The following is a 24,056-nucleotide window of genomic DNA, read 5'->3' on the forward strand; positions in this document are numbered from 1 at the left end:
TTTTTAAATTATATAATTTATTCTTTAAATTCATTCGATCAAACAGTTAAAAATAAAAAGTAAATATGTGAAAAATAAAAAGTAATTTGTGAATATCACAAAAAATATTTGAAGGTTGAAGGTCGTACACGGTAAGACCAATCGACGCCAAAACCAACAATACTTCTCACTTTCTTTTTGTTATTACCAGATTACCCCTACTCGGGAAAGGCCCTTTTTGCGCGAAATATGGAATCACAGTCCGGGTAAATTCCAAAATATTGTCTCCACGTGGCAAAATCCTGGAGCGAGTACACATCCAGCTACCCCCGCGGGTACAGGAACCTTTCATCTTCTTCACCTGTTGGCTGGCCTGGCTGTCTATATATACGCAGCAACCAGGACGGTGGGAATCAAATCTCTCTCTCCAGAATTCACCTTTCCATTCCCACCAATTTCTCACCAAAGCCCCCTAAATTTCTGTTTGCACCCAAATCCGTAGCCAAAAATCCCGACTTTCACACCCCAATATCTCCAGAGCCGGCGACTCTGGTGCGCGATTGCGCTCGATCTCTCGCCGGAAATCGGAAGCCGATCTCTGATCGCGGCTGTTTGAGAAATCGTTAGGTAACAAGAAAGTCGCATGAGCTGGTTGGGAAAGCTGGGTTTTACAAAGAGGACATTGAATTCCAATTCCAATCACTTCTTTACGTGTCTTTTGATCTTCATTCTCCATTACTCCCCTCAATTGCCTCTTACCCTTCTTAAATTCGAGAGGAAGGCCCTCGATCCCTTATTATTATTACCCAATTTTAATTTTAATTTAAATTATAATTTTAATTCCAATACGAATTTGGATTTGAATCACCATGGCGTCTGGAAGCAAGAGTAATCCCCAATTGCGCAGAGGTCCGTTTGCAAATCCCTTTTTAATTTTCTTTTGGGGTTTGAAAGTTCGTTTCTTTTAACGGTTTTACTGCTTTTCGTAATTATGGATTATTTGTAAAATTATGAATGTAAGTATAATTTGTTTGGTAATATTTTGAAAATGCAGCTCTTTGCTCAAATGGTGAGAAGAGGCAGCCATCGAGTGCGACGGCGCCGTCCCCATCTGTAATAGTGATAGGTGGCGGTATGGCGGGCATTTCAGCTGCTCGGGCTCTTCATGATGCATCAATTCAGGTACCCAGATGGAAATTCCAGATCAGGATTTTGCACATTGAAATTTGCAGCTATGGGTTTTTTTTTTAAAATTTTGAATTTTGATTCAGGTTGTGCTGTTGGAGTCTCGAGACAGGCTGGGCGGTCGAGTTTGCACCGATTACTCGTTTGGTTTCCCTATTGACTTGGGTGCATCATGGTAATCCAACAATGTGTGATTTGCTTGCTTTGATTTGGAACTCGAATTGCTTGTATTTGGAATTCAGGTTGCTTGAATTTAGAATTAGAAGCCTAAATCTTGTTTTTTTGACGCTTCAGGTTGCATGGAGTGTGCAAAGAGAACCCATTGGCACCATTAATTGGGAGGCTGGGGTTACCTTTATACCGTACGAGTGAGGATAACTCTGTCTTATATGACCATGACTTGGAAAGGTACTTAATATCTTCCTTTAACTGAAATGAGTGGTTGTATTGAAATGATTTGAATTTTAAATGTTCAATTTTGGGTTGTCGGTGAGCATTGCTTTAGTTTTACCGTGCTTGGTTCTTTGTTTTTGGATCTGAACAGTTATGTCGATTCATACTCCAAAAAAATGTGTTATTGTCCTACATTTGTATGCCATCGATGATTTAAAGTATTACCAACAGTCAACAATGTAATTTATATGGTTGATACATTCAAGTGTGTTTAAATATTTGTGATGGTAACATGTTGCTTTCGCCTTTATGTGAAGTTGATTTTTTCCTCCCCAGCCTTCATATGTAGGGGGATGTCTGACATTAGGGATATATTCATGTGTTCTTTGCAGCTATGCACTCTTTGATATGGATGGGAATCAAGTTCCTCAAGATTTGGTCACGAAAGTTGGTGAAGCATTTGAGAAAATTTTGAAAGAGGTAAGTCATGTGATGTATAGTTATTGTTTCTGTAGCTGTTGCATTGTTTATGACTTAGGGTTTTTGAAATGCTCTTATAGTTGCTTTGCTTTTATCTTAAGCCTTAAATAGTGTCTTGCCATTTTGGCCATTTTTTGATACGCTGTTTTTCTTTGATGCAGACAGACGCGGTAAGACAGGAATTTAGTGAGGACATGTCCATCACCCGTGCTTTCTCAATTGTTTTTGAAAGGAAACCGGAATTAAGGTACCATAATTTAATATCATATTTAATTATTTTGTTTCGGTTGTTTATGTCTTGTTGGTCGAGAAATAGTTTGTGGGAAGTGCTATGTTTTACGTTGGACAGGTTGGAGGGAGTTGCGCATAAGGTACTGCAGTGGTATTTGTGCAGAATGGAAGGATGGTTTGCAGCTGATGCTGATACAATTTCACTTAAATGCTGGGATCAGGCAAGCTTCTCATCCATCAGATTACATTTCTATACTCATTGCCTTTTTGAGTTTTTAATTCGACTATAATTTGTTGTCTGTGTACAGTAATCCTGATCCTTGCATTAACAAGTTTATAACCTTGAATGCCGATTTAATTAGAAATTTTGTCTCTCTTCTATAGGAAGAACTGCTCCCTGGTGGCCATGGTCTCATGGTCAGGGGTTACCTCCCTGTTATTAACACCCTAGCCAAAGGTCTTGACATACGCTTGAGCCACAGGTATGCATATATGTTTTTATTCTTGTTTTATTATATGTTTGGCTATCTGCTTGTAGCTAAATTAACAAGCATTGTACGTACATTCCTGTTCTCAGGGTCACAAAAATAACAAGGCGATATAATGGGGTGAAGGTGACAGTAGAGGATGGGAGAACATTTGTTGCGGATGCTGCTGTTGTTGCTGTTCCTCTTGGTGTGCTTAAAGCAAAGAGCATAACGTTTGAGCCGAAGCTACCTGATTGGAAGGAAGCAGCCATTGAAGACCTCGGAGTGGGAATAGAGAATAAAATTGTATTGCACTTCGAAAAGGTGTTTTGGCCAAACGTGGAGTTTTTAGGAGTGGTTGCTGACACATCTTATTGCTGCAGCTACTTTCTAAATCTTCACAAGGCAACTGGTCACTCTGTGCTTGTTTATATGCCTGCAGGGCAGCTGGCTAAAGACATAGAGAAAATGTCTGATGAAGAGGCTGCTAATTTTGCTTTTACGCAACTCAAGAAGATCCTTCCTGATGCTTCTACTCCGGTAATTCTTTTTTTCTTTCAAACTCTGTCAAGACATTTTGAAATGCAATTGAGTCTGTTTCATATTTGAACCCTAACTTAATTGATGCCTTTTCAACTTTGCAGATTCAGTATCTTGTTTCTCATTGGGGCAGTGATGTTAACACACTTGGGTCGTATAGCTACGACATAGTTGGAAAACCACATGATCTGTACGAGAAGCTAAGGGTCCCAGTAGATACCCTATTTTTTGCTGGGGAGGCAACAAGTGTTGACTTCCCAGGCTCAGTGCATGGTGCATTCGCAACTGGAGTAATGGCTGCTGAAGACTGCAGAATGCGCGTTCTTGAGCGTTATGGGGAGTTGGATTTATTCGAGCCAGTCATGGGTGAGGAGGCCATATCCATTCCGCTTCTGATCTCCCGCCTGTAACTTCCCGGCCACCATCCTCCGGAAGTATTTTAGATATGTTCACTTCATATGGGCTCACACGCATATGCCATTTCGATTGGCTGTCCGGGAAAGGTCGTGGAAAATTACCGTTTTCCCTGTGGATCAAGCACTGGTGTTTGTGTTCGTTGCTCTCATCTGAGTGGCATGTCTGTATTTGCACAATCATTGGGGATCCCTGAATTATTGTTCAATCTATCCTAAACAAATATAGCTAATGGAATAATAAATAAATTGTGATACAATGTATACCCGAGTGGCTAAAATGCCTCAATTTAGAGTGCGAAACATCTTGAAATGAGCATTTTAAACTTTGTGTTTCGTGTTTTGTATACAAGCGATAATGGAGATGGAGATGGAGATGATGATGGCAAACTTAGGACTAGTGGCGTAGAGGGTAGATGATTTCCGGCTGTGGTTGTGGCACCACCGAAATGAGTTATTAATCTGCGTGCTACAATATAGTTAAATGACATAGTTGGTATTTCAATATAGCTAAATGACATAGTTGGTATTTCATAAACTTGGATTAGAATATAGTATTTGACAGTGTGTTTCGTGAAGTGAATTTGTAACGCTACATGGTGGCATGCAGTTACGTAAAACCATTTCTGAGTAGAAGAGGGTTCAAGTGTTAAGAGTGCCATTTACACTTGAAACAGACTGAGAGAATGAGAAGATAGACCTGATACAAATGAAGGAAACGAATGTGAATTTCGTTTAGATATGTACTTTCCTCGGTTAAACCACATACATTTACACAGCTGAGCAGAAGTATTGCTAAAAACCTGCCCTCCAAAAAATAAAATTAAACAAAGAATAAAAGAAAATAAATCTCCTATATTTTCACTTCTCTGCAATCCACAAAAATTAAATGAGCTTCTACTTCCCTTGCTTTCGTTTCTTCTCGTGTAATATGCTCAAAAAAATAGTTTCCCTTCAACAGATGAATGAGTTGAAGTGAGCAGATTCCAAGTTCCCCGAGTGGCTCTTTCGGAGGGAGACATCAGAGAACAGAGCTGAAGCCTTCAACTGGATCCGATTCTTCAAGCATGGAAGCTGCCTGGAAGCAGTCTATGGCATCCCCTATTCGTCCATCATCTCTGTGAATCATTCCCAAGTAATACCAAGCCTTTCGATTGCTAGGATCAATCCTTAATGCATCCGAGAGTAAGCTCCTTGCCACAGGCAATGCCGTTGATCCCATCTTTGACAGAAGAGCGGCAATCAAAATCTTGCAAGGAACATAACAGGGTTCCACCAGAAGACCATCGATATAAGTGGCTAGAGCTTCTTGAATTTGCCCCTGTCCTTCAAAGATGACACCTACACATAATGTAACTTAACAGTCAACATAATGCACATCAAATGATCACATTACGTTGCTGATTGCTATAGAGGTATATGGCTTCTATGCCACGTTAGGTCCCCTAGTGTTGGAAGTGTTCGAAAGTTTTGTTACGCTATTTAGTTCCTTCATGATTAAAACTCACCCTTGAAAGACATGTTAGAAATTTTCATGCATATCACTTTCGAAGAAGTAGAATAGAAATGCCTTGGAAATCTCGTTAAATGTAATAGATGAGTTTAGTTCTTGCCTTCTATGTGCAGCGTTTCTGCAGAGTGCTGCTTCAGCTCTCTGGCTTTACTCAAACATATTTCTGCATCCTTCCAATACGAAAGGCTAGAGTACAAGTCTGACAATCCATGCCAAACTTCAAATTCACTGACTTTATCATCCTCAGCCTATCAAAAAAGGCGAACAAAAACATAGAAGGAACTTGTTGAGAATAAAATCTTTAAAATGTAATTTTAGAAAAGACAAAGTATTGCATCAGAAATGAACTATGTGAATCTCCCCGCAATATTGCAGAATCATAGTATGATACCACTTAACTTTCCCACCACTACAAATAATAGCTTAGGGAGGACTCCTCTATTTAGTAGCAATCCGATAGACTCTATTTTGAGACAAAGTTAAGAACATAAGCAGAAGTCAGAGGTTTCACCTGAGGACTCATTCTGAGAGGTCCAAAAGATTTCCTTTGGGCTTGAACCAAAGCAAGAAGGTTACGATAAGTTTCAATTGCATCCATGGGTAATGATTGGGAAATTTTTAGCTTTGCTTTAAGCCTGAGAAGTGGCCCTTGTTCCCATTTTGTGGTCTCATCCAAAGCAGCATCAGTGACCACATGAGCTTCTGAAAATCGCTGTTGAGCAGACAAAACAAGAGCAAGCAACCTCCAACCCTTTATCAGGGAGCCCCCTGTTTGATCAATGAACTGTTTTGCATAGCGCAAAGCAGTATTCAGATTCCGGTGCTCTGCGTAGTGAACTCCCAACTCGAAGGCCAAATCTGAATTGTTCGGCTCCAAAGTAATCGCCTCATTTAGTGATTTCAGTGCTTCAGACTGAAGACGAGACCTCTCAAAGTCAGAAGAAGAAACTTTAGCTTGCTTCCCCAAAGAAAGACCCAACAAGCGAAGTCCCACACCCCTTAAATGTTCATCCAATCCCTGAGCATTGCTAATAGCCCTTTGTGCATATCCCACTCCCTCAGCTGCAACATGGGAATCCTCACTGCAGATTTTGGCGGCTAATAACAATGCCATGAGTTCATCTGGCCGTTCATGTTTGTGCAAAGACTTCCTTAATAGGTTCAACGCCTCTTCGTTCTGTCCTGCTCCACTATAACAAAGGGCTAAAGAATTCCAATGATCAACACGGTGATATACTCCAGGCATGATTTCTTCAAGTCGCTTTGCTAAAACAAAAGTTTGGTTGCATAAGGATAAAGCAAATGTTAGATGTTCCATCAATGAGGGATCCCATTTGGTTTTATCTAGGGATAATTTTCTCAAAAGGATCATCAAAAGCAGAATAGCCTCCTCCAGGTTATTTTTAGGGACATATGAGCCTTCAACCTGAGCACCTAAACTGGGTGGACCAGCCTCTACTCCACTGTACAGCAAAAACACAGCAAATCCTTTCTGAATTCTTGCACAGCGGTCATTGTCAAGGTTCCATTGACTAAGTAGGGCACGTCTATAAGCAGATATTGCTTCTTGAGGGTGGCCAGATTGCTTCCAAAGCTCAGGAAGAAGCTCCACAGCTTGGCTGACTGTCTCTTGTAATCTACTATCTACTTGTGCATCAGGTATGCCCTGATGGAATATTTTTTCCACAGCATCAAGCACATTGTTGCATTCATTAGCAGCTTCTACAAACACATAAACAAGGAGGTTCCAATTTACTTTAATTCAAACTTAAAATGTAAAAGAGAATGAAAACCGTCGCATAAAGTTACTGGAACAGTACCAAACCTTTTAATCTCCCAAGCTTTTGTAGAGACTTGGCTTTTAAGTATATGGCATCAAGAATGAGAGTAGCAGCATGCTGTGAGACTGTATGCTGTGAGTCAGAACGAGTTCGGCCCTTCTTAGAAGGTGTTTTCTCAGCAAGATTAGGTTGCAATCGCCCTATGGCATCTTGAAGATCAATGCCATCAAACACACGAAGTGCACCTTCTAGGTTACCTCTTTGATACTCCAGCTTTCCAAGAAGGGCTCTTGCTTCCTGTAGATTATCAGAAATGAGTGTCTTTCCATCTTGGGTAGGTCATAATCAATCATGAAAGCACTACTCTGATTTGTGCGAATAGTTGCACAGAAAGAGGTTAAATTATGGAAAATATTTTGACACCTATAGATGATGGCATAAACTAACCTCGAAATTGAGTGAGAGCCCTTCTCGTAACGAAGATTCTGCCTCCTGAATGTTTCCTTCATCAAGCTTGGCCTGAACCTCTGTTGCTTTCATGGAATTCCCATTTGCAGAGAATTCAACCACCATGCCTTCCTCGTACTCGCCAGACTCCATTGATCGGCTCCTGACTATCTGCTGCCTCACCCTGTTTCACAAATATCACTTTTGTCCTGGTCTCTGATCCATTCAACACTTAGCTGACAAACATATAACGCTGCAGTTCTTACAAGTCAAACGGTAAAGTTAGTTAAAGTATAAAACATAACAATTTGTGTAACAAATCCAGCTACCCTGACACATTCGGTGCATGTGCACTACTTACATGTATACATCTACATGGACTTGTATAACAAAAAAGTCACGAGCTGTAAACTTTCACTTAATTGAAACAAAACCTTACAATGCATAACCTTCACACCATTAGACCATGCTAGCATTCCTTCCCAAAAAACAATAACATGAAAAATAACAGGAAATGTGGGGGAAATTGTTCTAGTTAAACAGAGAATCATACCAAAACTTTGCGGGGAGGGTATTGGAAGCCAAAAAACAAAATTTGAATCTCAGGTTTTCCCTATCTAACCTATAACACATTTCATCTCAGCTAAGCCCAAATGCATATAACTCGAAGCTATTCCATTTCCCAAATTTTCTCAGGAGCCAAACAGATGGTAAGTACTACATTACTGATATCTAGATAAACTAGAGTTTTACGTAAAGAACAATGCCAAGGGACAATTACCAATCTACAGATCCAATGCAATCCAATTAAGCTGGAAAAGGAGAATTTTAAGTCAAACTATTATTCGGTTGCTAAGAAACACAATAATTTGAAATGAAAAGTTATCAAAAATAAAAATTTACAAGCTTTCATAATCCAGGACCCAAAAAGCAACATTTTCAATCAGTATCCATTGAGTTGAAATTCCAAAAGAACCCCGTTTGCAAAACACGACCTTTCACAATTTCATTACACTGCCATTCCATTTTCTTTCGTTTTCTCTCTCAATTTTCTCACCAACCAAACACCTTTAAAAATCCCCAGTTCGTACTAATTGCTCACCTTGCCTGTCGTACCAGATTCAGATCACGGTTCGCTGAAAAACGACGGAGCTGGATATTGAATTCCCGCGACGGAACGCGACCGGTGAGGGGAGAATAAGCGGAAGCGGGGTGTTTGGCAAGTGAGAAAATTCAGGGCGTTTGTGAGGTTGAGAAAGCGATGTGTGTGCGTGTGTGCGTGTGTGAGAGAATTTAATGGGGTTATTCGGAGCTGCTGCGAGACATAAAAAAACGTTCTTCTCTACCGTCTTCAGTCCTCATTATTTTATTTCGTTCTTGGGGGTAAATCTTTAATTTAAAATTGGTGTCAAAGGTGAACGGTTCAGTTTCCAAAAAATAAAAAAAAAGGTGAACGGTTCCCTAGATCCCTTTATTTAACTCTTAATTAATATATATATATATATATATTTTTTTTTTTTTAAAATAATTCAAGTAATATTCTGATCTAAATATAAATTTAAATATTAAGTACTAATAACTTAATTTCATATTAGTGTTAATTTTAAGAATATTCCAAATACATATCTAATATTTTTAAAATTACACCTACATTAATGTTATGTTGCCAACCTAAAGTGATGACATCCAAGGATGAAGCTAGAAAGTTCATCGAGACACGACTAAGAAGTGGCGAATGCAGGTCTTTGTGCAATCCAAGAGTGCCCATTTTCTTTTTAATTTTTTAAGTGAGACATTTCATCGAGCACTTGGTTAACTCATACATTTTGTGTGCTTAACATCCCTACTTTTTGTGTCATTTTAATAGCATCTTTAGGTTAATATTGTTATAGTGAACAAATATAAACCCTATATATATATATAGGGTTAGGAGCTCAAATTAAAATGATGTATGGCAGTAGAGAGGGTTAATTTGCGTTTTAAAATGGCTAACTTAGAACTTTTCTTATCAAAACTACGTTCCCTAAAACATATAGACTTTTTATTTTCTTCTTCTTGTTCCTCTTCATGAGTTACAAGAACCAACTTTGCAACTAAACCGTTTTTTTTCTTTTTCTTTCTGTTATATCCGCCTCCTAGTGGTTGTTAATGAAGAATGAGTGATAGACTTGGTGGTGATTGTGAGTTGATTATTATTCGTCATAGTCTAGTTCGACATCGTATTGAGCGATTAAAATCAACTACGACTTAAGTGGGACTTTAATTCCTACTTAGGCCACATTATATCCCAATCCAAAAACTTATTGGTGGCACATTCCCCCACTAACCCTTAACTAGTTTTCAGCCTTGATGATATCACTCGCATCAAGTGATGGCGTAGACAAATAAATTAAAGGGCATGTTGGAATTTTACTATCGTGGCATCTATGGAGCTCTAAATCCTCAAAGCTATCCTTTTAGCCAAGGAAATTTAAGGATAACTTTGCGAAAAACGATCTGTTTGAGGAATCAAAGCTTCATAGACGACGTGTCAATAAAAATTTGAACATGCCCATCAATATATTTGTTCACGTCATTAATTACACTCTAAAGACTTAACATATATCTAATTTTCAAAACGTTAAGTAGTTATTTAAAATGTTCTTTAAACGGTCAAATATCTTAAATTATGAAGTCTAAATTTGTTTCAACTTATTATTCCCACGTGTCCACCTAGTCCACTCTGGTTCCTTTTTGAGCGAGTAACTTAAGTTTTTTGTCAAAGAAAAATGAGAGTCTTCCGCTCCCACACCTTCACAAAAGCCCCTTCAACTCCATTGACACTCAGCTTTGGTTCAAACGCTTCTGAGAGGCACCCAGATAAGAAATGCCTCAAACCCTTTTCTTGAAGCCTTTCATTTCATCAGCTCCTCTGGATAATTGGAGGTTTGTTTCTCTTCCTTCACCCCCGTTTGTTAAACCCCTGCAAAACCCTCAGAACCCCATCTTACATTTGAGCATTTGTGTTTTGTTTCAGGTTCTAAAGTTTGAATCTTTAGTGTCCTGTTGGGTTGATTGTGTAATTTGGGGGATAACATGGAGAATTTGGGTCTCTGGGTTGTAGTTTTTAGTTTTTACTTTGAAAGTTGCATGCTTTAGGCTTTAGCTATGAAATTATCTGGGCAGCCAAACAGGGAACCGTGGTTCATTAAATTTTCAATTTTGATTCAAAATACTGAAAGATATGGATATGAAGTATGTTTTTTTTCTTCTTGTTATAGTTTTCCTATCTTGCATATTTGCATTTGGTGCTGCTGCATTTCTTGGGGTTGAAGGTGAGAATGGTGGTTCTGTATGTCTTTGGAATCAAAGTAGGGAGTCATATAATTCATTGAGTGAAATTGGGTTGCCATTACACTCAAAGTCGAAGTACAAGCATATACTATAGATATAGGAGTTTTACATTATTTTATATCTTCCTAATTGCAGTGTTAAGTAATTTACTTCTTTGCGCTCCGGCCTTTGGCTTGTTTGCGCAAGTGGATGCATATCGACTTTGTACATTCAGATTGCCGGCAACCCGGGACACTCATGTTTTTCTTAGAAATTACTAGTCCGAGAGATATTTGATGATATATGTGTTCATTGTGATATTCAGTAATAACTGTGGACTTTTTGTCTTCAGTAAATTGAAAGAATGCACAAATTCTATAGGTTCCCGTGTCATTTGTATGGGCATGCTGGCACCAAGAAGGTTCTTGCAGAAAAGGAAGAAAGTAGAAGCTTTCAAAGATGCTGCTGATGAAGCCGAGCAGAAGAACTGGAGGAGACTTATGAATGAAATTGAAAAGACAGGTTCTGCAGTTTCTGTGCTCAAAAGTGAAAAGCTCAAAGACAAGACTATTCCCAAGGATGTTGTCCTTGGAACTTTGGTTAGATTTAAGCAACTGAAAAAATGGAACCTTGTCAGCCAGGTGTGTAAAGATGCTCTTTTTGTTGTGCAATTATTCGGTTTCTGAGCGCATTTCTTTAAATGCTGGATTTTATTTGATGATTAAATCACTTGTTGCTTATGTTCCTTTGACTTCTAGATTCTCGAATGGCTTCAGACGCAAAACTGGTGGGACTTCAGCAAAATGGATTTCCTGATGCTTATGACAGCTTATGGAAAGTAAGGGCACTACACAAGGGCTGAGAAGCTTTTAAGGTTGATGAATGAGAAAGGCCGCCATCCACCAAGGGTAATATCTCATACTGCTCTTATGGAAGCATATGGAAAAGGACGGCGGTATCACAATGCTGAAGCAATATTTAGAAGGATGCTGTCTTCTAGGCCTGAACCGTCTGCTGTGACATATCAAATAATACTAAAGATATTTGTTGAGGTAAATACCTTGTTTAGCCAAACTTGTCACTGTCCTAACAACTTCGATTAAATCTTAATTTTCAGTTTAGTGCTGACAACATTTTGATGATGCCGGCATCTTCAATATTTTCAATGTTGCTGCCCTTTGAGCATTATGCATGCTTTCATTGGAGTCTTTCTACCTGCCTCATATAGTACCTTGAATTACTGGGGTCTAAGTTCAAGGAAGCTGAAGAAATATTTGAGACTCTTTTAAATGAGGAAAAATCACCTTTAAAGCCAGACCAAAAGATGTTCCACATGATGATTTCTATGTATAAGAAGGCGGGGAGCTATGACAAGGCTTGTAAGATGTTTGCAGTGATGTCTTAGAGAGGTGTTCCACAATCGACGATCACTTATAATAGCTTGATATCATTTGAAAATAATACAAGGAAGTCTCCAAGATGTATAACCAGGTAAATTTTGGTAAAGTACATGAATAATTACTTAATTAGCCATGTAGCTCGGTAAGGCATGCTAAACCTTCCTATTTGAGTATGCTTTACAATTACAAAATAGGGTTGCAGCAATATTTTGCTGGTCTGTTTTGAAGAAAGAAAATAGTTTCCTTGGTCTGTTTTTTTTACTACTTTTTAAGCATCATTGGTTAATATATGATCCAAATAGAAGAATGTGCGGTCTTGCAGCAATAATTTCCTGGTCTATTTTGATAAAAAAAAAAAAAACAAAGCTTACCTAAATGAGAATATGCGTTTTGTTATCACCGAGGTTTAACAATGATTTTACATGGTTGCCAATCACACATGAAAATTACTAAAATTATTGATCAAGGAGACGTAAAACCATGTCAATCACACATGAAAATTACTAAAATTGGCAAAAATTATTGATCAAGGAGACGTAAAAATCCTGTATTTTCCTCTTTCTCATGCATATCATTTTACATTGTTTTTCTTTTTTTTGCTTTTTCCGAAAGGATTGTTGTGCTAACTAGTGGCAGTAAATGAATACTGAGCACCACGTGCACTTTATGGGATAGGCCTAATAAACAAAACTGGAAAAGAAAAAGTTTCAACTCTGTAAAATATTTACGTCGTCTCTCTTTCATTGACGTCTTAGGTTGGACCTGTTAGTTGTTGGGTTCACTTATCCTAAGAATCTAGGATCTAGAAGTCTTGGATGATTCAGTATTTCATACTTGATAAGATATTTAAATTAGTATCATTTTCAAGCAGGACTTTTCTTGTATAATTTATTTGACATGTGTTGCCTTTTTTTGTCCATCCTATTTACATAAATATTGTTTTATAGTGAATTTTGTCTGTTTACGTGTCTGAGCATGTACATGAACGTACTTGAGTTTCCAAAAACTGATCATTATTAGATCAGATTGTAAATCCCACCAACCAGTCAATGTTGGATTGGATTTGGTTGGCATCCATTGGGTCGTTCCTCTCACTTCTCTCCCTTTACCAATTACCTTGACATGTGTTTGTCGAACGAAATACCTAGGTCTTGCATGCATTTTATGGTTCTACTGTCTGATAGAACATGAATTATTAGGTGGCATAATGTCAACTATCGTATGTCAAAAACAGTTGTCCATTTATAGATAATTAAAGATATGCCTTTGTTGGAGGGTAGAAATAGCCCTATCCCTAAAAATTTACTCTCTGATCTGGATAGTGAACCCTCTGTTTTTCTTCAGGTTTAACCCTGATCTTTGCTCTTATACGAGGATGCTACCAGCATATGTGAATGCATCTGACATGGAGGGTGCTGAGAAATTAATACAAGATGCATTTAAACACAATATCATCACTTATGGGACGTTAATCAAAGGGTATGCTAAGACAAATAATATCGAGAAGATGATGGAGAAATATGAGGAAATGCTGGCATCTGGTATTACAACAATCATGGATGCGTATGGAAAGAACAGAGATTTCGGTAGTGCTGTTGTTTGGTACCAGGAAATGGAATCCTGTAGGCTTCCGCCTGATCAGAAAGCAAAAAAATATCCTTTTGTCTCTGGCAAAAACAGCAGAGGAACAGAAGGTGGCTAACCAGCTTGTAGGAAATTTGGATCAGAGTAGCAATGAACAAGGAGCTAGTAAGTCTTTGGTGCCCGTTGATGAGAATGATAGTGACGATGAGTATGACAAAGAGGATGATGAAAAGTATGATGATGAATTAGAGTGTTCTTCACAAGTCACTTCATCAAATAACGAGCGAAAACATGAACTGATTTATTTACACTCTGATAACGAGAAAAACCTCGGGGACTTACTTGCAGTTGCAGATTCGTAAAGTTGTGATATTCTATTTTGTGGTATAGTGGCTTGACAGTTAAGCCAAGAATATAAGTTAAGAGTTACTTTGTGGGAGCGGAATTACTTCACACCAGCTTGAGTGAGTATATTTTGCTGCTTGTGAACTATATTGGATGAGTATTCCGGCCACCCTTGATCGTCCTGCTCTTTGAGATGAGATGGACGGAGAACAAAATGGAACTGTTTGATGTTGCAGCAGCCTAGTTAATGTGCATTTTTCGGAATTCGCACTTGTCTATAACCACAAGCACAATTTTGTGATTCAAGCATTGCAGCTTCTACACTAAAATGTCTGGTAATCTGATGAGCTGTGTGCAGGGGAAGAAGCAAGTAACAAAACAAACATCTAGGCTAATTCTCGTCAACCATGCGATATCAAAACAAAGGATTTCCTACATGAAGCGCAGGTGAAATGAAGTTCGGAAACCTTCATGGCCGCCTCATATATCGGTCACCAAGTCTAATCTTTGTGCACTTGCAGATCTCTTCAATCGTTCAGCTGCTTTTTCAACCTACAAAAGCATGGCCATTGGTGAGAACTTAGTCAAATGCACTTCATATTTGCAATTTAAGATTAGATTTCGAAATTTAAATTACCTCAGCAGGCCAGTTTGTTCTCGCAGTGAGAACAATTAGAGTTGCTGTTTGTAGAAAAACTCCAATGATCAAACCCCACCAAATACCCTGAAAAGTACCAAAAATTCATCATTTGCCATCACTCACAAAACAAATCAATCACTTTTGCTAGCAAGAGTGAGGAGATATTCAACTTACTGCTACTCCCATGCTAGTTTTGAAGCCAAGAACACATCCGATTGGAAGACCGATAATATAGTAACATGCCAGGTTAACATACGCCACAACAGCTTGCCATCCACTTCCGATCGCCACCCCTGAAATTCAACACAAGCTAAATTATAAACGACGGCTAAATCCTTAGTTTCTAGGTTGTTCATCCACTGCATCTATATATCATGTATGAATACCTGAGAGTATAGGTTGAATGCCATTCAAGAAAACAGAGATGGCCAGCAATGGGGTTAAATTCGATACCGCCGTGGTAACCTCCTCGTCGCTCGTAAAAAGCTTGCTTAGTGCGACTCGGAATATCAATATAATCACAGTGAAGATTATGCTAATCAGTACGCTTGTCCCGTTCACTACAAACACCGAAAACTTGGCCACCTTCGCGTGCCCGGCACCGAGCTCATTACTGACTCGAACACTGGCTGCCGCGGCTAGCCCTAACATAAATTGCAAGTCCCAGGTCAAGTAGCTCATGCTGGAATTGCATCACATCCAAAAAATGTAAAATTAGATTAAAATTTCTGTTAAACAACATGATCAAAATTGACCAATAAAAGATGAAATGGATAAAAGAAAAAAATATTTATGGTGCTTCGGAGCATAAAATATAATTATGAAATAAATTGCTTTAGCAAAAGGCTTACCAAATAGTAATGGAGTCCAGTGCGATTGTAGGATTGGCAAGAAGCCCTGATATCAGCACCAGCCCTTGGCTGTACCAAATCTCCAAACTACATCAATGCATGGCAACAAAACCCAACGGTTATTTGTACGTAAAAATGAGTTTTATAAGTGAGACGTAACGAAAAAAAAAGGGGAAAATAGTAATACGCACAAATAAAATTGGTAACAAATTTTTAATCAAAATAAGAACTTGGGGACGCTAAAAAGACAAAAAGACAGTAAGTCGTTGTTCTCGGTTGTGCTGTGACCAAAACTTTGCAACCGGTTGTATCTGCGTGGATTTCCTAAAAATCTCACACTTACCAGAGCATGACAGCGGAGGCAAGAGTCAACTTAAAGTAAGGCCAAATGCCCCTAAATGCCTTCCAAGAGAAGCCAGTCCAAGTCTCCTTACACTTGGGGCTGACAAGAATGTAAATCCCATATACGATGACAAGAAGCCACCATGAGAAACTCAGAGTGAGAGCCGCCCCCGTCAGCCCATAATCCGCCACATAAACCACCACCCAACTGAGCAGAATGTGGACGAGGAAAACCCCGACCGACATATAGGCCAGAGGGTTGACAATGTTTTGTGCTTGGAGAAACCTCTGCTGAGGGCAGTTTATGGCAAATGCATAGAGCTGTGGGACTATTCCTCTGGCAAATACTTGTCCCTGCGCTGCTATTTCCTCTGTTTGGCCAATGGCTAAGAGGATTGGACCAGACCACCAGTACAAAAATGTTAGGAGCACTGCTGCTCCCAAGTGCAGGATGATTGCTCTTTGGCATATGATTCCCATTGCTGGATACTGTTTGGCTCCATATGCTTGCCCACACACCGTTTGCACAGCACTTGCCATTCCCAACTTTGATTCCAAACCAAGAATTAAGAACACAAAAGTGTTAGTCCAACCATACAAGAAAAATACGGAGAGAAAATTGGGCTACATGGCTTTTTTAGTGTAACAGGTTTGGCGCACTCGGTTTAGATTCAGATACTCCAAAATTGAACATTTTGTGTTTTTCTTACGTGTACAATGTGAACGCTAGATGCTAAACTGAAAAGCTGTGAAAAAAAGACAAAAAACATTGAATGAAAACTGCTATTTGCACTTAAAAAAAAAGACATTGAATGAGTCTGGACGGCTGCAGAATGATCAGAGTACTTTAGTAGTTTGGGTACGTACCATAATACCATAAGCAAGACCCTGAATTCCGACACTGGCAATAGAGGCACCAGCAAGCTCCAAGGCACTCAAATGCCCACAAAACATGAGAGTGGTAAAGCTGAGCATGTAGTTGAATATGGAGACGATGATAGATGAGCCGGATAAAATCCATAGGAGCCTTGACTCCCATGCCACCAGCCTAAGCCACCACCGAACTGCAACGGGCTTGTGCTCCAGGAACTCTTCAACGGCAGTGGACGAGAGGTCAGGAATCCGGGAATGTGAGTCGAGTCTGTTAAGTAGCGGTTGGTACTCTTCCGCCGTCTCCATGGTTATCTCAGCGGCTGAGACACCACTATTTGATGCTTGTGAAACTGTGTGAGATACTGTGCGTGGTTTACGCGGAAGGAGTGTGCACCATGTATTTTTACGCTGTTACTTTGTGTGGAAAAATAAGAAGGGAAAAGGGGGAAACTAGGTTATATTCAACTACCATTAAAAAATATTACGTGTACAAGAGAAGTTTAGTTGCAACTACCTAAGTCAATATATATATATGGATATAATATTAGGTGTACAGGAGAAGTTTAGCTGCAACTACCCAAGTCAATATATCTGTACACTTTTTTTTTCTTGGAATTGACATAAAGTCAAATATCGAGCAGTGTTCAATTATTTATATATTAGCATATGGGGACACTTTATGTGTGAATAATTTCATTTTATTTTTTATTTTTGATTAAGGAGTGTGATTAGTTTTTAAATTTTTTTTAAAAAATATGAGACAATGATGATGAGATCTCTTAGTAAGGGCATATTTTTCTTAATATTGCATAATTATCATTTTGCCCTCTTCATGTAAATATTGGGTATCAAAAGTAGACCTGGCATTCGTGTCGTGTTTCTCGTGTTCGTGTCGTTTTCGTGTCATACCCGATAGCTTAACGGGTCGTGTCGTGTAATACCCGTTACAGTAAACGGGTAATATGACCCGACCCGAAATCAACCCGTTAATATTTTCAGGTAATATGACCCAACATGTTACCCGTTAAGAAAAATATATTTTAAATCAATAAAAATGAAAATGAAAAATATAATTTGACCCAAAAAAATGTAAAACATAATACTAAATTAGTATATACATACTAAATTTCGGAGTTAACACCTTAATGAAAGTTGTAAAGTTTTTCATTACGAGCGATTACATTTTTCACACTTCTACAATAATTATTATTAATTGTATTACTTTTTCACTAAAATAAATAACATTGTACATGAGATTTGGAGCGTTTTAAAAATCTAAACGACCATGCAACCTTCCCAAAGGAACTCAAAGCTTACATGTTAATCCTGTTACAAAATCCTCAATTTTCATAAATCATCATGACATAAGATTTTGTCGTATCTACTTCTGTAAATATTTTAAATTGATGACCAAATTAGTTCATTGTATTCATATAGGATCAAGGAGTGTAGCTATAAAAAAATCATCAAAATCAGAGTTAAAATAGCCGTTAAATCGTGATTTTTCGTTTATAACCGTCGAAAAGTTTTGTCTTGTTACTTGATCTCTAAATGTTTGTTTTTTACAATTTTTGGCGTATGCGATCTCGAATCATGTATAAACAAGTTTGACAATTGGATCATTGAAATTAGTTTCATAGGATGCGTATCCCATCAAAACGATACATTAACTAACACTTAGAGTTTATATATACTTTCATTAAGTATAACATAAGATTTTTTGGTATCCACTAGTGTAAATATTTTAAATTGAAGATCGAATTCATTCATGTATTCATATAAAGTCAAGGAGTGTAGCTCTAAAAAATCATCAAAATCAGAGTTAAATAACCGTTAAATCGTGATTTTTCATTTATAACCATCAAAAAGTTTTGTCTCTTTACTTAATCTCTGAATGTTTGTTTTTTGCAATTTTTGGTGTATGCGATCTCGAAGCATATATAAACAAGTTTGACGGTTGAATTGTTGAAATTAGTTTCATAAGATGCGTATCCCATCAAAACGATAGATTCACTAACACTTAAGAGTTTATTTATACTTTCATCAAGTATAACATAAGATTTTGTGGTATCCACTAGTGTAAATATTTTAAATTGAAGATCGAATTCATTCATTGTATTCATATAGGGTCAAGGAGTGTAGCTGTAAAACATCATCAAAATCGGAGTTAAAATAACCTTTAAATCGTAATTTTTTGTTTATAACCGTCGAAAAGTTTTGTCTCATTACTTGATCTCTGAATGTTTGTTTTTTTCAATTTTTGGCTTATGTGATCTCGAATCATATATAAACAAGTTTGACAGTTGGATCGTTGAAATTAGTTTCGTATGATGCGTATCCCATCAAAACGATAGATTCACTAACACTTAAGAGTTTATTTATACTTTCATCAAGTATAACATAAGATTTTGTGATATCCACTAGTGTAAATATTTTAAATTGAAGTTCGAATCATTCATTGTATTCATATAGGGTCAAGGAGTGTAGCTGTAAAAAATCATCAAAATCAGAGTTAAAATAACCGTTAAATCTTAATTTTTTGTTTATAACCGTCGAAAAGTTTTGTCTTGTTACTTGATCTCTGAATGTTTGCTTTTTTTGCAATATTTGGCGTATGCGATCTCGAAGCATATGTAAATAATTTTGACGGTTGGATCGTTGAAATTAGTTTCGTATGATGCGTATACCATCACAACGATAGATTCACTAACACTTAAGAGTTTATTTATGCATTCATCAAGTATAACATAAAATTTTGTGATATCCACTAGTGTAAATATTTTAAATTGAAGATCGAATTTATTCATTGTATTCATATAGGGTCAAGGAGTGTAGCTATAAAAAATCATCAAAATCAAAGTTAAAATAACCGTTAAATAGTAATTTTTCGTTTAAAACCGTCAAAAAGTTTTGTCTCATTACTTAATCTTTGAATGTTTGTTTTTTGCAATTTTTGGCCTATGCGATCTCGAAGCATATATAAACAAGTTTGACGGTTGGATCATTGAAATTAGTTTCATAGGATGCGTATCCCATCAAAACGATAAATTCACTAACATTTAAGAGTTTATTTATACTTTCATCAAGTATAATATAAGATTTTGTGGTATCCACTAATGTAAATATTTTAAATTGAAGATCGAATTCATTCATTGTATTCATATAGGGTCAAGGAGTGTAGTTGTAAAAAATCATCAAAATCAGAGTTAAAATAGCCGTTAAATTGTGATTTTTTGTTTATAACTGTCGAAAAGTTTTTTCTCGTTACTTGATCTCTGAATGTTTGTTTTTTGCAATTTTTGGCGTATGCGATCTCGAACCATATATAAACAAGTTTGACGGTTGGATCGTTGAAATTAGTTTCATAGGATGCGTATCCCATCAAAACGATAGATTCACTCACACTTTAGAGTTTATTTATACTTTCATCAAGTATAACTTAAGATTTTGTGATATCCACTAGTGTAAATATTTTAAATTGAAGATCGAATTCATTCATTGTATTCATATAGGGTCAAGAAGTGTAGCTACAAAAAATCATCAAAATTAGAGTTAAAATAACCGTTAAATCGTAATTTTTTATTTATAACAGTCGAAAAATTTTGTCTCGTTAAGTTACTTGATCTCTGAATGTTTGTTTTTTGCAATTTTTGGTGTAAGCGATCTCGAAGCATATATAAATAAGTTTGACGGTTGGATCGTTGAAATTAGTTTCGTAGTATGCGTATCCCATCAAAACGATAGATTCACTAACACTTAAGAGTTTATTTATACTTTCATCAAGTATAACGTAAGATTTTGTGGTATCCACTAGTGTAAATATTTTAAATTGAAGATCGAATTCATTCATTGTAATCATATAGGGTCAAGGAGTGTAGCTGTAAAAATCATCAAAATCAGAGTTAAAATAACCATTAAATCGTGATTTTTCGTTTTTAACCGTCGAAAAGTTTTATCTTGTTGCTTTATCTCTGAATGTTTGTCTTTTGCAATTTTTGGCGTATGCGATCTCGAAGCATATATAAACAAGTTTAACAGTTGGATCGTTGAAATTAGTTTCATAGAATGCGTATCCCATCAAAACGATAGATTCACTAACACTTCAGAGTTTATTTATACTTTCATCAAGTATAACGTAAGATTTTGTGGTATCCACTAGTGTAAATATTTTAAATTGAAGATCGAATTCATTCACTGTATTCATATAGGGTCAAGGAGTGTACTGTAAAAAAATATCAAAATCAGAGTTGAAATAACCGTTAAATCGTGATTTTTCGTTTATAGCCGTCGAAAAGTTTTGTCTCGTTACTTGATCTCTGAATGTTTGTTTTTTGCAATTTTTGGCGTATGCGATCTCGAAGCATATATAAACAAGTTTGACGGTTGGATTGTTGAAATTAGTTTCGTAGGATGCGTATCCCATCTAAACGATAGATTCACTAACACTTAAGAGTTTATTTATAATTTCATCAAGTATAACATAAGATTTTGTGATATCCACAAGTGTAAATATTTTAAATTGAAGATCGAATTCATTCATTGTATTCATATATGGTCAAGAAGTGTAGCTGTAAAAAATCATCAAAATCAGAGTTCAAATAACCGTTAAATCGTGATTTTTCGTTTATAACCGTTGAAAAGTTTTGTATCGTTACTTGATCTCTGAATGTTTGTTTTTTGCAATTTTTGGCTTATGTGATCTTGAAGCATATATAAACAAGTTTGAAGGTTGGATCATTGAAATTAGTTTCATATGATGTGTATCCCATCAAAACGATAGATTCACTAACACTTAAGAGTTTATTTGTACTTTCATCAAGTATAACGTAAGATTTTGTGATATCCATTAGTGTAAATATTTTAAATTGAAGATCGAATTCATTCATTGTATTCATATAGGGTCAAGGAGTATAGCTGTAAAAAATCATCAAAATCAAAGTTAAAATAACCGTTAAATTGTGATTTTTCGTTTATAACTGTCGAAAAGTTTTGTCTCTTTATTTGATCTCTGAATGTTTGTTTTTTGCAATTTTTGGCATATGCGATCTCGAAGCATATATAAATAAGTGTGACGGTTGGATCGTTGAAATTAGTTTCGTAGGATGCGTATCCCATCAAAACGATAGATTCACTAACACTTAAGGGTTTATTTATACTTTCATCAAGTATAACGTAAGATTTTGTGGTATCCACTAGTGTAAATATTTTAAATTGAAGATCGAATTCATTCATTGTATTCATATAGGGTCAAGGAGTGTAGCTGTAAAAAATCATCAAAATCAGAGTTAAAATAACCGTAAAATCGTGATATTTCTTTTATAACAGTCGAAAAGTTTTGTCTCGATACTTAATCTTTGAATGTTTGATTTTTGCAATTTTTGGCGTATGCGATCTCGAAGCATATATAAACAAGTTTGGCGGTTGGATCGTTGAAATTAGTTTCGTAGGATGTGTATCCCATCAAAACGATAGATTCACTAACACTTAAGAGTTTATTTATACTTTCATCAAGTATAACATAAGATTTTGTGGTATCCACTAGTGTAAATATTTTAAATTGAAGATCGAATTCGTTTATGGTATTCATATAGGGTCAAGGATTGTAGCTGTAAAAAATCATCAAAATCAGAGTTAAAATAACCGTTAAATTGTGATTTTTCGTTTATAACCGTCGAAAAGTTTTGTCTCGTTATTTGATCTCTGAATGTTTGTTTTTTGCAATTTTTGGCGTATGCGATCTCGAAGCATATATAAACAAGTTTGACATTGGATCGTTGAAATTAGTTTCGTAGGATGCGTATCCCATCAAAACGATAGATTCACTAACACTTAAGAGTTTATTTATACTTTCATCAAATATAACGTAAGATTTTGTGGTTTCCACTAGTGTAAATATTTTAAATTGAAGATCGAGTTCATTCATTGTATTCATATAGGGTCAAGGATTGTAGCTGTAAAAAATCATTAAAATCAGAGTTAAAATAACCGTTAAATCGTGATTTTTCATTTATAACTGTTGAAAGTTTTGTCTCGTTACTTGATCTCTGAATGTTTGTTTTTTGCAATTTTTGGCGTAGACGATCTCGAAGCATATATAAATAAGTCTGACGGTTGGATCGTTGAAATTAGTTTCATAGGATGCGTATCCCATCAAAACGATAGATTCACTAATACTTAAGAGTTTATTTATGCTTTCATCAAGTATAACGTAAGATTTTGTGGTATCCACTACTGTTAATATTTTAACTTGAAGATCAAATACATTCATTGTATTCATATAGGGCCAAGGAGTGTAGCTGTAAAAAATCTTCAAAATCAGAGTTAAAATAACCGTTAATTCGTGATTTTTCGTTTATAACCGTCGAAAAGTTTTGTCTCATTACTTGATCTCTGAATGTTTGTTTTTTGCAATTTTTGGCGTATGCGATCTCGAACCATATATAAACATGTTTGACGGTTGGATCGTTGAAATTAGTTTCGTAGGATGCGTATCCCATCAAAACGATAGATCCACTAACACTTAAGAGTTTATTTATACTTTCATCAAGTATAACATAAGATTTTGTGATATCGACTAGTGTAAATATTTTATATTGAAGATCGAATCATTCATTGTATTCATATAGGGTCAACCAGTGTAGCTGTAAAAAATCATCAAAACTAGAGTTAAAATAACCGTTAAATCGTAATTTTTTGTTTATAACCGTTGAAAAGTTATCTTGTTTCTTGATCTCTAAATGTTTGTTTTTTTGCAATATTTGGCGTATGCGATCTCGAAGCATATATAAACAAGTTTGACGGTTGGATCGTTGAAATAAGTTTCGTAGAATGCGTATCCCATCAAAACGATAGATTCATTAATACTTAAGAGTTTATTTATACTTTCATCAAGTATAACGTAAGATTTTGTGGTATCCACTAGTGTAAATACTTTAAATTGAAGATCGAATTCATTCATTGTATTCATATAGGGTCAAGGAGTGTAGTTGTAAAAAATCTTCAAAATCAGAGTTAAAATAACCGTTAAATCGTGATTTTTCATTTATAACCGTCGAAATTTTTTGTCTCGTTACTTTATCTCTGAATTTTTTTTTTTTTTGTAATTTTTGGCGTGTGCGATTTCAAAGCATATATAAACAAGTTTGACGGTTGGATCGTTGAAATTAGTTTCATAGGATGCGTATCCCATCAAAACGATACATTAACTAACACTTAGAGTTTCTTTGGGTTAAATATTAGGCAGGAAATGGATGAAACTCTTGAAATATAAGGCGGGAAAT

General features: G+C 36.4%; 3 protein-coding genes and 1 pseudogene across 3 annotated transcripts; 2 read left to right on the top strand and 2 right to left on the bottom strand.

The window, feature by feature from the left end:
- Positions 1 to 392: 392 nt before the first annotated feature.
- LOC137707708 (polyamine oxidase 2-like) lies at positions 393 to 3,952 on the top strand. The gene is made up of 10 exons (XM_068446612.1): positions 393 to 888; positions 1,034 to 1,161; positions 1,251 to 1,339; positions 1,459 to 1,572; positions 1,950 to 2,037; positions 2,199 to 2,284; positions 2,387 to 2,489; positions 2,653 to 2,750; positions 2,846 to 3,275; positions 3,380 to 3,952. Exons 1-10 carry the CDS (start codon positions 849 to 851, stop codon positions 3,683 to 3,685), a joined length of 1,482 nt encoding a protein of 493 aa, XP_068302713.1. The 5' UTR covers positions 393 to 848; the 3' UTR covers positions 3,686 to 3,952.
- Positions 3,953 to 4,398: 446 nt separating this feature from the next.
- Positions 4,399 to 8,756, bottom strand: LOC137707707 (protein NPG1-like). The gene is made up of 6 exons (XM_068446611.1): positions 8,532 to 8,756; positions 7,430 to 7,682; positions 7,027 to 7,279; positions 5,713 to 6,923; positions 5,302 to 5,449; positions 4,399 to 5,029 (listed from the first exon to the last, which is right to left on the bottom strand). The coding sequence occupies exons 2-6, from the start codon at positions 7,580 to 7,582 to the stop codon at positions 4,710 to 4,712; spliced, it is 2,085 nt and encodes a 694-aa protein (XP_068302712.1). The 5' UTR covers positions 7,583 to 7,682; positions 8,532 to 8,756; the 3' UTR covers positions 4,399 to 4,709.
- Positions 8,757 to 10,295: 1,539 nt separating this feature from the next.
- LOC137709096 (pentatricopeptide repeat-containing protein At3g59040-like) lies at positions 10,296 to 14,108 on the top strand (annotated as a pseudogene).
- A 48-nt stretch (positions 14,109 to 14,156) lies between these two features.
- LOC137708525 (protein DETOXIFICATION 41-like) lies at positions 14,157 to 17,160 on the bottom strand. Its single transcript, XM_068447620.1, has 7 exons — positions 16,771 to 17,160; positions 15,905 to 16,449; positions 15,562 to 15,648; positions 15,097 to 15,392; positions 14,885 to 15,003; positions 14,708 to 14,794; positions 14,157 to 14,622 (listed from the first exon to the last, which is right to left on the bottom strand). Exons 1-7 carry the CDS (start codon positions 17,080 to 17,082, stop codon positions 14,551 to 14,553), a joined length of 1,518 nt encoding a protein of 505 aa, XP_068303721.1. The 5' UTR covers positions 17,083 to 17,160; the 3' UTR covers positions 14,157 to 14,550.
- Positions 17,161 to 24,056: the final 6,896 nt, after the last annotated feature.

The sequence above is a fragment of the Pyrus communis genome, chromosome 11, assembly GCF_963583255.1.
Source record: "Pyrus communis chromosome 11, drPyrComm1.1, whole genome shotgun sequence".
NCBI lineage: Eukaryota > Viridiplantae > Streptophyta > Magnoliopsida > Rosales > Rosaceae > Pyrus > Pyrus communis.